The sequence below is a fragment of the Microcaecilia unicolor genome, chromosome 4, assembly GCF_901765095.1.
Source record: "Microcaecilia unicolor chromosome 4, aMicUni1.1, whole genome shotgun sequence".
Classification (NCBI taxonomy): domain Eukaryota; kingdom Metazoa; phylum Chordata; class Amphibia; order Gymnophiona; family Siphonopidae; genus Microcaecilia; species Microcaecilia unicolor.
In genome coordinates this window covers 176,291,190-176,304,980 of record NC_044034.1, presented here as the reverse complement: position 1 = coordinate 176,304,980, position 13,791 = coordinate 176,291,190, and the positions used below count along the sequence as shown (strand labels likewise).

The 13,791-nt window shown below is 41.1% G+C and overlaps 1 protein-coding gene across 3 annotated transcripts in view; it reads right to left on the bottom strand.

Annotated features, from left to right (window-relative positions):
* Positions 1–13,791, bottom strand: part of SBF2 (SET binding factor 2) — a 919,918-nt gene that overhangs the window by 322,143 nt on the left and 583,984 nt on the right. For all 3 annotated transcript variants that reach the window (XM_030200990.1, XM_030200991.1, XM_030200992.1), the window contains exon 14: positions 11,859–12,063. In XM_030200990.1, coding sequence (XP_030056850.1) covers positions 11,859–12,063 — 205 coding nt within the window. The remainder of the gene's footprint in view (positions 1–11,858; positions 12,064–13,791) is intronic.

Genomic DNA, 13,791 nt, shown 5'->3' with positions numbered 1-13,791 from the left:
TGAGGAGCTAGCTAACTAAAAGTAGACAAAGCGATGGGGCCTGATGGGATACATCAGAGGGTGCTCAAAGAACTCGGAGAACATAAGCATTGCCATACTGGGACAGATCAAAGGTCCATCAAGCTCAGTATCATGTTTCCAACAGTGGCCAATCCAGGTCACAAGTACTTGTTACGATCCCAAAACAGTACAATACATTTTATGCTACTTCACGCCTTCTGTCTCGCTGCACCCTACACCTGGAATAAACTTCCTGAGCCCCTACGTCTTGCCCCATCCTTGGCCACCTTTAAATCTAAACTGAAAGCCCACCTCTTTAACATTGCTTTTGACTCGTAACCACTTGTAACCACTCGCCTCCACCTACCCTCCTCTCCTCCTTCCTGTACACATTAATTGATTTGATTTGCTTACTTTATTTTTGTCTATTAGACTGTAAGCTCTTTGAGCAGGGACTGTCTCTCTTCTATGTTTGTGCAGCGCTGCGTACACCTTGTAGCGCTATAAAAATGCTAAATAGTAGTAGTAGTAGTAGCCTAGAAATAAAAAATGGATTTTCCCAAGTCCATCTGAATAATAACTTATGGACTTTTCTCTTAGGAAGATATCTAAACCTTTTTTAAATCCTGCGAAGCTAACTGTTTTTACCACATTCTCTGGCAGTGAATTCTAGAGTTTAATTACATTGAGTGAAGAAATAATTTCTCTGATTTGTTTTAAATCTGTAGCTTCATTGCGTGCTCCTAGCATTTTTGGAAAGAGTAAATAAGCGATTCATGTCTACCTGCTCTGACTGACTGACCTCTTCAATGCTTCCTTAGAATCTGGAGTGGTCCCAGACTGGAGAAGGGCGGATGTGGTCCCTTTGCACAAGAGTGGAAGTAAGGAGGAGGTTGGGAATTACAGACCTGTTAGTCTGACCTCGGAGGTGAGTAATGAAAAACGCTTCTAAAGTGGAGACTTGTAAGGTTTCACGAACTGAATGGAATGCAGGACCCAAGGCAGCATGGCTTTACTAGAGGCAGGCTGTGTCAGATCAATCTGATTGATTTTTTTGACTGGGTGACCAAAAGTTGGACATGGGAGGGGCTCTGGATGTGGTATATTTGGATTTCTGCAAGGCCTTTGACATGATTTTGCACAATCAACTCATAAATAAACTGAGTTCCCTTAGTATGGGACCTAGAGTAACTGACCAGGTTAAAAATAGGTTGAACGGAAGGAGAGAGAGGGTAGCAGTAAATGGAGCTTGCTCAGAAGATAAGGATCTTATCAGTAGAGTACTGCAGGCATCGGTCCTAGGGCCGACTCTTTTTAACACCTTTGTGAGTGATATTGGGGTACGGCTGTCTGGTAAGGTTTGTTTCTTTGCAGATGATACCAAACTCTGCAAAAAGGGAGGACACCCTATAGGGTGTGAATAAGATAAGGAAGGACATAACGAAGCTTGAGGAATGGTCCAGTATTTGGCAACTAAGATTTAATGCTAAAAAATGCAGGGTAATGCACTTGGGTCACAAGAATCCGAGGGAACTGTATAATATAGAGGGTGACATGCTTCTGTGTACAAAGGCAGAAAGGGAATTGGGGGTGATTGTGTCTGATGACCTTAAAATGGCCAAACAGGTAGAAAAAGCGACGGTCAAAGCCAGAAGGATGCTTGGGTGCATAAGGAGAGGGATGTCCAGCAGGAAGAAAGAGGTGATGGTGCCCTTGTACAAGTCTCTAGGGAAAGAGGAGATATGATAGAAACATTTAAATATCTCAAGGGCATTAATGTACAGGAAGAGAGCCTTTTTCAAATGAAGAAAAACTCTGGAATGAGGGTGCATACGATGAAGTTAAGAGGAAATAGGTTTAGGAGGAATTTAAGAAAGTATTCATTTATGGAAAGGGTAGTGGAAGTGTGGAATGGCCTCCTGGTAGAGGTTGTGGAGACCAGGACTGTGTCAGAGTTTAAGAAAGCATAGGACAAGCATGTGAGATCCCTTAGGAAAAAGAGGAGTTAAGGGTTACAGAGGATGGGCAGACTTGATGGGTCATTTGGCCTTTATCTGCCGTCATATTTCTATGTTTCTGTCTTCAAGCTCCTGACTGCTAATCCCGATGATTTGACTACAGCAGTGGTTCCCAAACCTATCCTGAGGGCTCCCCAGTCAGATTTTCAGGATATCCACAATGAATATTCATGAGAGACATCTGCATGCAATGGAGGTAATGCATTCAAACCACTCTCATGAAAATTCATTGTGGATATCCTGAACCCTGACTGGCTGGGGAGCTCCCAGGAGTGGTTTGGGAACCACTGGATTACAGTGATACATATTGATTGACTATGAGTGTTTTGGGCCAGGTTAAGGGGAACTGTGGTTGGTGCCTTTTGGAAATCCAAAAGGGGAAGGAAGAAGTTCCTGGGTTAAAATACAAATTATGTACCATAATTTCCAAAGTTTCATCTAGGCTTCATGCAGCCCTTGTATCATCTACTGAGCTTTTGTGAATTGGTACATCACTATTGAGGAAATGCACTAATCAACATCCTTTTGCCACATTAAGGCGCTTATTTTCACAGCATAAGGATGTCTCAAAAGGTTGAAATGGACGTTTATGTGCTTGAAATATCCAAATCCCGATTTTGCAAAAAGGTAGGATTTGGATGTTTGAAACTCCCAAAATAGCAAGGGGGAGTGTTGGGAGCATGTTTTGGGTGGGGCTAGGGAAGGCTCAAAATCAGGTTGTCCAACAGTGATTACCAAAGGGAAGGAAATATCCAAGTCTAAAAAGAAGGGATTCCTTAGACCTATTTCAATCACATCTAGGGTACAAAAAAGTGTTCCATTAGAGCATCTGGCCACTGGAGGGATTAAGGAATGACACCTCCTTAATCCCCCAGTGATTGCTGTCCCCCTTCCTCGATAATGAAATTGGAAAGGAATGCCAGGCTCTGACACAGCAGCATGCAGATCTGAGTAGCAGCCCAGTAGTTAGTGCAGTGGACTGTAAACCAAGAGACCTAGGTTCAAAAGTGGGATTTGAACCTGGGTCCCTAGGCTTATAGTCTACTGCACTAACCACTATGCTGCCCTCTGCTCTGTACGGACTTCTGTGTGGCCATTTTCTAGAAATGCTGCCATACAGAAGTCCAAGTCCCTTGTTCTTCCCCCTCCCTGTTCATAATTTGGATGTTCCAGTGTGTAAAATGGCTGTTTATGATGGGCATCTCCAGCACACAGATGTCCATCTCATGTATTTTTGAACAGGAAATCTCTACATATTTCCTGTTTGAAAATACATGCGAGATGGATGTCCATTTGGGACATTCTGACGTGGCTGTCCCTATTCTGACTTGGACGACCTTTCAAAAATATCCCTCCAAGCATATTTTTTTGTTTGCAAAAAATACTCTCATAAATAAAGGAACTGAAATCGTAAAGGTTTAAACCATGAATTAAATACTTTCTGAAGGTATGGTTTCTAGTACTTAATTCATGTGTTTTTTTTTTTGTTTGCAACCATTTTGATGCACCTTGTGTGAATCGGGATATTAAATTAAGATATCAAATCAAAATGTTTCAAATCAGCAATGGAATGAAGTCTCCATTTCATTTTTACATTTATAAACCATCTTTTTCACAAGAAAAAGGACTCAAAATGGTTTATAACAAGTTGCTAATAAATGCAATACATAAAACAGCACACGTTGCTTTAATGGTAAACAGAACTGATTTCAGTGCCAAAACAGCATTATAGTTTCGATAATCTGATCAGATTTCTTTCCTTAGAATATCCCTCTAGAACTGCCATCTATGGCACCTTGGCACTTGTGTATTTTATTCAATTGTGTATAACAAGTTTTGGGCACTTTTTTCCTTTTAAAAGGTTTACCCCAAAACAGTGCTCAGCAGGTTAGATTAAATCATAATGACAAACTAACAACAATGTCACAGTACACATTACAACATTACCAATAAATAAATATGCAGAAGGGACATCTGGCAGCAGTTAAGCAAGCAGAGAAGAAATGTGGAAGTAGAACATTTAGACAAAGAATAAGAAAATTTGTGATAAATTATGTAAGCATAGAGAAGTCAAACATTAGGATGTACATTGAACATTTATACACAAACGACTGGATAAACTATTTAGAGTTTTTCCGTGGTTCACTCTCATACAAGGTGCATGTGGCTAGCAAGACAGTTGCATCACCCGTTAAAAGCCTAACAGAAGAGTTAGACTTTCACCTACTTCATGAAGTGAAAGTAGTCCCGACTTAAGATGCAACTCTGCCTGGGAGTCAGCTGTAGAAGGTGGCGGATGCACCTGAAAAGGCCTGTTGGCAAGTGTCATATGCTTGGTTTCATTTGGTAAAGGTGCAATTAGGAATGCTTTTTAGGAAGACTTTAGACACATGAAAGGTGTATAGAGGGATATCCTGTTTTTCAAGTAATCTGATGCATTTCCTTTAAGAGACTTGAAGATCAGCGAAAGTTCTCATATTGATCATCACTGGGGTTCTCAATTAAATTTTAAGAGGACAGTTGCCCATATTACTGTATGACAGGACTGTATTTGATACAGAAGAAGAGGCTCCCTTCAGATTGAGAGAAGTGGAATTGAACTGAGTATTTTGGATAAAAAAAATATATAGAATATAAGAAGCTGTTTTATACATGGATGTCCCTGTTATACCGGTAAGCATTTATTCAAAGAGACTGTTTCAACCGTGTAGATGCCCATAATATTCCTATGGGCGTCTACACAGTTAGTGTGCACTAATTTTTAGAATGTGCTAAAAACACTAGAGCACCTTAGTAAACAGGGCCCTGAATAATTTTGAATTGTGTTTGGATTTCAGAGGGACACATTTGATAGCTGGTAATTCAGTTTACAATGAATATTTTTTATTTTTTTGGTTCATAATTTGGTACTAATTTATTGCCCTGTAAAGCACTGGTAGCCAATGAAGATTTTTGCAAAAAAAAAAAAAAAAAATTGTGTAATGCTGTTTGCAACTTTTCAGCAGTCATACTGCAGCAGTGCAAATTTGAGTTGGTATAGACCTTTTGCAGTCAGACCACTGTACAGCATATTACAGTAATCTATGACATTAACAGAGCCTGGACTACTGGGGCAAATCTCACCTTCTCAATGTATAAATAGACTTTGAATTCGAGGTAACAGTGCCATATCAAGCAAGATCCCATCGGCCTTATTTTCGAAAGTAATGGGCGCCCATATTTCGACTGAAATCGGGAGATGGGTGCCCATCTCGCAAAGGCGCCCAAATCGGTATAATCAAAAGCCGATTTTGGGTGTCTTCAACTGCAATCTGTCGCGGAAATGGGCAAAGTTGACGGGGGGGGGGGGGGGGGTGTCGGAGGCGTGGTGAAGGCGGGACTGGGGCGTGTTTATCGGTCGAGGAGAGATGGGCGCCCTCGGCCGATAATCGAAAAAAGAAAGACGTTTTTAGCACAAATTTAGGACCCTTTTTTTTCATGAACAAGTCCCAAAAAAGTGCCGTAAATGACCAGATGATCACCGGAGGGAATCGGGGATGACCACCCCTGACTCCCCCAGTGGTCACTAACCCCCTCCCACCAAAAAAAAAACTTTAACAACTTTTTTTTCCAGCCTGTATGCTAGCCTCAAATGCCATACCCAGCTCCATCACAGCAGTATGCAGGTCCCTGGAGCAGTTGTTAGTGGGTGCAGTGGACATCAGCCAGGTGGACCCAGGCCCATCCCCCCCTACCTGTTACACTTGGTGGTAAATGGGAGCCCTCCAAACCGCCCCCAAAACCCACTGTACCCACATCTAGGTGCCCCCCTTCAGTCATAAGGGCTATTGGTAATGGTGTAGAGTTGTGGGCAGTGGGTTTTGGGGGGGGGGGATTCGAGGGGCTCAGCATCCAAAGGAAGGGAGCTATGGACTTGGGAGGTATTTTACTTTTTTTTTTTAATTGTTACAAGTGCCCCCTAGGGTGCCTGGTTGGTGTCCTGGCATGTGAGGGGGACCAGTGCACTACGAATCCTGGCCCCTCCCACGACCAAATGCCTTGGATTTGTTCGTTTTTGAGCTGGGCGCCTTCGGTTTCCATTATTGCTGAAAAACGAAACCGCCCAGCTCAAATCCGCACAAATCCAAAGCATTTGCCCTGCACAAACCGTATTATCGAAAAAAAAAAGATGGGCGCCCATTTTTTCAAAAATACGGTCTGTCCCGCCCCTTCACGTACCCATTCTCGGACATAGACACCCATGGAGTTGGGCGTTCACGTTCGATTATGCCCCTCTATATCTCCTAACCTGTGGTTTTAGTGGGAATTTATAGCTCCAAAAAAAGGGATTTTGATATCAGGGACTTGATCACTATCGTTCATTTAATAAAGTTTGGTTTGAATGGGGATAAGTTAAAAGGTCCCAAGGCCATGTTTGCCTGGAAAAGAATGCTAAGAAGTGTTTGATTTTGAGCTGGTGTGTCTTTGATTATGCATGAATTGCATATTTTGATTGTTTTGTAATTTTTGAAATTGGAAAGTTCTTGCTCTAATTTTACATAATTTTTACTTCCCTGAAGCAGTTGTTGAAATGCTGGTCACCGTTGGAAGTAGGGATCACTGTGTTGAACAGATGAGCTTTTCAAAGCTTTTTTTAACAGTTCTAGATTTTAGGAAGGTTTTTCCCCCCTGTAATTGAGATACAGGAACATTTTTTACCTAAGTTTTTCTAAGGCTTTTTCTTTCCCTTTTATATTAATTTACTTAATATATGAAATGCAGTCCTTACAAGAATTTTTGGGCTAATAGTATTGTTACTGCTGTGAGGGTTTTGATTACTTACATTTTGAACCCACAGGAAACTCCATTTTACTTGGGTTTCAACAGTTTGTTATTCTTTGTCCACTCTTGTTAGATATGCAGGCAGCTTGCCTTGGAAGTGATGAGAAAAGATTGAAGTGCAGATGTATCCACATCTGAATCTTTCCACATTGCACGTTTTGTTTAGTTTTGATATTTGAATGGCTAAACCAAACAAAATACTTCAATGCCTTCTCCTTTACTTATACTCTTTTCAAAGCTGAAACTACCCAATCAAATTTGTAAGCTTACGAACAATACAGTTTTAATTTTAACCCCAATCGGCTATAATATAAATCAAAAAAATCTTTAAGAACTGAGGCCTTCTTTCCTAGCCTGAAGCATGTTGAGCAGTGGTTCATATTTACTGAATTACTAAACTATATTTAAAAGACTATAGACAGTACTTGAAACACATTCCCAGGACTAAAAAAATGTTAGCTTTAATATATTAAATTGGCAAATGATGGTAAATGTCTTCAGTAACTGTGGCAGTGACAGACTGTACAACTTGCTTCTGATTTCTAACATGAGTGAAGGACTGGGATTGCTGTGTTAATCCACTTCAACAAGTAGAAATAAGGCTCAACAACTATATTGATAGGGAAAAGAGATGGATGACAGGAGATATGACTGAGGTGTACAAAATCCTGAGTGGGGTAGAATGAGTAGAAGTAAATCGATTTTTTACTCGTTCCAAAAGTACAAAGATTAGGGGGACACTCGAAGAATTTACATGGAAATACTTTTAAAACAAATAGGAGGAAATATTCTTTCACTCAACGAATTGTTAAGCTCTGGAACTCTTTCCCGGAGGAGGTGGTAACAGTGGTTAGCGTATCTGGGTTTAAAAAATGTTTGAACAAATTCCTGGAGGAAAAGTCCATAGTCTGCTATTGAGGCAGACATGGGAAGCAACTGCTTGCCATGGGATTTGTAGTATGGAGTGTTGCCATGATTTGGGTTTCTGCCAGGTACTTGTGACCTGGCTTGGCCACTGTTTGGAAAACAGGATACTGGGCTAGATGGACCATTGGTCTGACCCAGTATGGCTACTCATGTTCTTATGTTCTTAGGGATGACTTGTTATTGGACTACCATGATGTGATGAGTTTGAGAGAGCTCTGGACCCTCTATCAGATCAGTGAAGAAAACAGTGCGGTTACACTAATTTTGAATAGAACAGTCAGCTAGGCCTTAGGTTATCTATATATGCCATTACAATTCACTAAAGCAAAGAGAAGGGCTAACAGGTGATGAGACTGTAAAACTTTATAGGTCAAAGGACTTTCATCTATTTACAGTTCCCGGGAATCACTCCAGTTCCCAGAGAATGTTGAGACAGTCAGAAGCTCCCTAAGCTCCCCCTTATACCCTAGATGCATCCAGTCTTGCACTACTACTTTATACATTTTCAGTTTTACTAGTCCTGTAAATTGGACTGGGGGTCTAGTTTTACTCCTGACATTATTCTATGGTCCCTTCTTTATCCACTGCAAAAAAATTATTTGCTCTGACTGTCTGCTTTTTCGTGGTCAGGTGTCCTATGAACCTCTATAAAACAAGCGAAAAGGAGGAGCAGAGCTCACGTGAACAAAACAAAACAAAACAAAACAGTGAGGTTGATCCAAGGAGAATATCAAAAGGTCTTTATTGGAAAACAGCTAAAAGACGACCCGACACGACCGTGTTTTGGCACAAAAGGCCTGCCTGCTTCAGGGGTCTAGGTGAATCTCTGATGTTGTGGCAGGAGTGCTAAAATGTGAGATTGTTGTGAAAGTTCTGAATGTAAAATCCTTGTAATATCCTCACTGGGATAGGAACTCTGAAAGCAGTAGCCGTCCAATCGGCGAAAGTGAGTGCCGCAAAATATTGCAATATTGCCAATTGGATGGCTACTGCTTTCAGCGCACCTATCCCACTGAGGATATTACAAGGATTTTACATTCAGAACTTTCACAACAATCTCACAGTTTAGCACTCCTGCCACATCAGAGATTCACCTGGACCCCTGAGGCAGGCCTTTTGTGCCAAAACACGGCCGTGTCGGGTCATCTTCTAGCTGTTTCCCAATAAAGACCTTTTGATATCCTCCTTGGATCGACCTGTTTTGTTATGCACCTCTATGCCACCTCCTTTCATTAACATATCTACACACTATTGCTAAATAACTGACAAACATAGTGTTGGTCATATCTCAACAACAACTACTGTGCTGCTTGATATTGTAACCAAGCGCCTCTCTTGTGCAGCCAAGGATAGAACAATCTCCTCCAGCTATAGGCTCCCGGTACAATGAAGAAATAGATGTCCACCAGTAACTTCAATCTTAAGAACTTTTATTCCATGCAAGTTTCTAGTACACAGTTCCAATAGCAGCATAGCACATACCAGGATTCAATACAAGCTTACAGTCAGCTCCAGTCTGGGCTCTTTATCCAGTGCACAATAAATAGTAGTGCAATTCCCAAGACAAACAGTTCCTTCAGTTCATCATCACAGTTCAGTCACCAAGCAGCAGTTTCTACCTTCTATCCTCTTTACCTTCAGGAGAGTTCAATACTTTAGGGACTCCCTCTACCCAAGGGTTTCCCCCTGCATCAGCTTCACAGTGAATTCAATACTTTTGGGACTTCCTCTCACCCAAGGAATTTCAGCCTGTTTCAGTACTTTAGGGACTTCCCTGCCCAAGGGTTTTCAGCCTGTAACTACCAGTACTTTAGGGAACTCCTTGCCCAAGGGTTTTCAGCCTGCAACTGCCAGTACTTTAGGGACCTCCCTGCCCAAGAGTTTTCAGCCTGCAACTGCTTCTCTCCTTCTGCTTCTCTCTCCTGAACTGAACTCCTGGAGACTCCTTCCCACCTGCCTAAACAATCCCTGGCTTCAGCTACCACAACCAATCATTCTCCTTCCATTAGCTTCCCCACACTCATACCAGCTGAGTTGAGCATTAGACTAATGATGAGCTCCTGCACACAGGGTTTCCTCTCTCTTCCCCCTAGTGCCAGCTTACCCCCCATGTCTTCTCCCATTGCAGCTAGGAGTCCATTCCGGGTTCCTCATCTCACCCCACCCCCCCCCGGCTCCTTGCCTGCAATGCCTTCTGGGACTTGTATTTCAGACTGAAACTGCCTTAACCCAACTATCCTGGAGGTGACTTTATCACAATATATTCATTATGTTAAATACATAAGGAGGGTTTTGTCCTCTAGTGCTAGAGAGGGGTGCAAAAACTTCCATTGTTCTATGTATTATTTTTGCTCAGACATCCATTTGAATTTGTCCCCCTCATTTATTTTATATTATAATAGCTGCAAAGTTGGTCACTGAGGTATTGCTTGCAACAATATTCTTTGCATAAATTCCTGGTTCAACAGTAAATGAAACTTATTTCTTTGCTCTGCTGCTGCATGATACATGAGTGTTATAAAGAAAAGAACCAGACCGAGGACCGATCCCTACAGGGCACCACTGGTAACACCAGGGGTATAGCCATGTGGATGCCTGCATGAGCTGGCCCACCCAATATGGAGTCAGGCCCAGTCAATGACAGTGGCGTAGGACAGTGAGAGAACTAGAGGTGATGTCAACATCTACGCTGCCTAGTGCCTTCCCATGTTAACCATTAATCCCAGCAAAAAATCTGTCCTGGTTATGTCACTAGTAGAGAACGCTGTTTACCACTACTCTTATTCAGCTCCCATTAAAACTGTTTATAACAGAATCATAGAACAAGATGGCAGAAAAATAGATACAGTAGAATTAGAAAAGGTTTGGAGAAAAGTGACAAACATAATGATGAAGGAACACCTCCCTTATGAAGAAAGGCTAAAAAGTTTAGGATTCTTCAGCTTGGAAAAGTTCATAATCTGCTATTAAAATAGGCATACGGAAAGCCACTACGTATCCCTGAGGTTGGTAAGCATGGAATCTTGTTACACTTTGGAATTCTGCCAGGTATTTGTGACCTGGATTGGCCACTGCTGGAAGCAGGATACTGGGCTAAATCAACCACCGATCTAACCCAGTATGGCTATTCTTATGAAATAAAATCCATAAAAATTGACTAGCCAAGGAGATGTGGGAGAGCTGGCACTTGTGCCTTGCAAATGAGCTATGAGAAATAAATCTACTTTTTGGAATATGCCAGGTACTTGGGATCCAGATGGAGCACTGTTGGAGACAAGATTCTGGGCTTGATGAACCTCTTGGTCAGACTCAGCAACAGCTTTTCTTATGTTCTTAACAGACATCTGTTCAGTTTGCCCATCCACACCAACTGATCACTTCTTCCTCTCCCATAGAAATCCTCTTTGTTCTGTGATTTCTTGAATTCTGATACTGTTCTTGCTTCCACCACCTCCACTGGGGGGCTGTTCCATGCATCCATCACCATTTTATACATAAATACTTACTCAGATGAATTCTGCGTCTAATCTTTTCACATCATCTTATGACTTTATTCTAGAGCTTCCTTTAAATTGAAAGAGGCCTGCCTTCTGTGCATTCATTTCATATCCGTCCCCATATGCTTTATGATGAAGATCACTGACTATACTACTAACAACTACTAACAACCCACTGGGCTGATTATCAAGGAACAGAAGTCGCTCTATGGATGGCTACTACTAGATTACACTTAAATCTTGAAAAGCTGTGGTATCTTTATGCAATCAACCAAAAGAAAACATTGTAATACACAGGATAGAGAGACCATATGGAACTCTTCTTCATTTAGATTTTACATGCCAAGTTTCATTGTGTTTATTCATTGACAAAAATTATCTTCATCTTTATCTTTTGGTGTTTGTAGACAAGTAAAATAGATTAAACAAGTGGGAAGTGCTTATACTATACTGACTTCAAAGGGTTAGTTATTTCCCAGGACTGATAAGCACACAAAGTAAAATACTACTAAAATTAGCATGTTGCCCAAATGGAGTGTATTACTCCACAAAAACATGGTCCAATAAATCAACATAATCCCATGACTGAACATACCAACAGGAGGTCCAGCAGGAACAACACATTTTTTCTCAACTCGGGCAGCAGGTGTTGTATTTTGATTTTTGGACAGGCCTTCTTGGATTAGCTCCTGAACTCTGCAATCATTAATCTTGGGAAACGGAAGAATGTGAACTCTCAAGTGGGACCCTTCAGTAGGACGTGGGACTTTCTGGAATGCCATGTGGGGATTTGGATTCTCCTGTATCGGGAACATAATTTATTGAATATTAAACTGGAATAATGGAAAAGCCTCATCTAAAGAATGCAAATAATAAAAGTAAAATGTATTCAGCTGATGGTTGAAGTTGGTAACTACAGACATTCTGCATCTAATAAAAAACATGAGTACTTACGAAATACCACTATTAGCTACAATTCAGTTAATTTCTATATAAAAACATGAATTTTTCAAATGCTCTGCAAATCCATGAACTAGTAAGAGAAAAATATAACATCTGGACAGCGCACTTATGGTAGAAATTTTTGGTTTTAAATGCTCAGCACCTTCCTTACTATCCTCAAGGACACTTCCTTGTAATTTCCTCTGTCCCAATTAAGATAGCACACTGTTTTACAACAGTCACAAAGCCATATTTTTCTAAAAATAAAACTCACATACGGAAGTATGCACATGCTTTCATTTTGAAATTTAATCTGTACCTGCATGTACTACTTATTTTTACTGCACCTTAATTTACCATGGGAGGAACTAACCTGCAATAGATCTGTATCAGACGTTAGTCACTCCCATTCTACAAGAATAAATGTTGCTTGCAATCAACCAATCAAGTAGTGTTATTTTATCATTTCAGGAACATGGGACTGCAAAGCTGCAGCCCGATGCTCCCAGGCACTTCTTAAAGGGGTATGCATGTGGAATCAGGAGCTAGCCCCCTGCTCCCTATACTCCCCAATGACATTCACCTATCATCCTAAGAACTCCCTCAAACTCCTTTAGCCCCCCCCTCCCCCGGCCTACCTGCCAACTCACTGGTATCTAGTGGGTTGGAGGCAGGAGTGATTCCCAGTCACTCCATCTCCTTCTAGCACTGGGTTCAAATTGGCATCAGCTATAGTCTTGCAGAACTACCACTAGGGGTCAAGCTGCTGTATAAGGTCAAAAGGCCACTTATATGGCAGCATGATGCCTAGGAGTAGTACCGTGAAACTACCACTAGGGCTCACCATCGCCATTTTGTACGCCAGGCCAGAAGAGACAGAAGCGACTGGGGATTACTCCTGCTTCCAACCAACTAGATATCAGAGTTGGCAGGTATGCACAGGAGATTGGGGGGAAGGGGTGTTTTAAATGATGAGGTATAGTCTTTAGGGTAAAGGAATGTAATTCAGGGTAAGATTTGGGACTGAGAAATATCACAGGGGAGGAGGTAGGGGGCAGCAGGCAGCATGATTCCAAGTGCTGGCCACTTTAAGAAGCATCTGGGATGGTATGGAATACTACCACCAACTTTTTGCATATGTTTGTATTTTCAAAAGGTACTAGATCCGATTTTGTTGTTAAAGCTAAGTAACATTATTATTCAAGCAATTGCCTAAGATTACCTCAATGGGTTACATATAACTCCCATTTAGATTCTTTACCTGCACGCAAGTGGAGTTTTTAGACCAATGATAAGAACGGAATCAAGTTAATGCTGGCATTGAATATAAGTATTGTATTGTTGCCATGCTTTGATTACTGAGGTTGCTTTCTCCACTTTTAATAAGAAAAAAAGTGCAGTTTATTTTCTTGATATTGCGTTTGAATAAGACTGCGATAATTAAGCATTTTTTCAGCTTATTACTTGTATTTTCAAAAGTACATTTTAACTCAGAAAAAAAGTATCTGCCAGGTTAGTTTGTGTAAATGTGTGTATCTACTTTTCTTAGGACAATTTTCAAAGAGAAAATATGTGCATATTTTAGC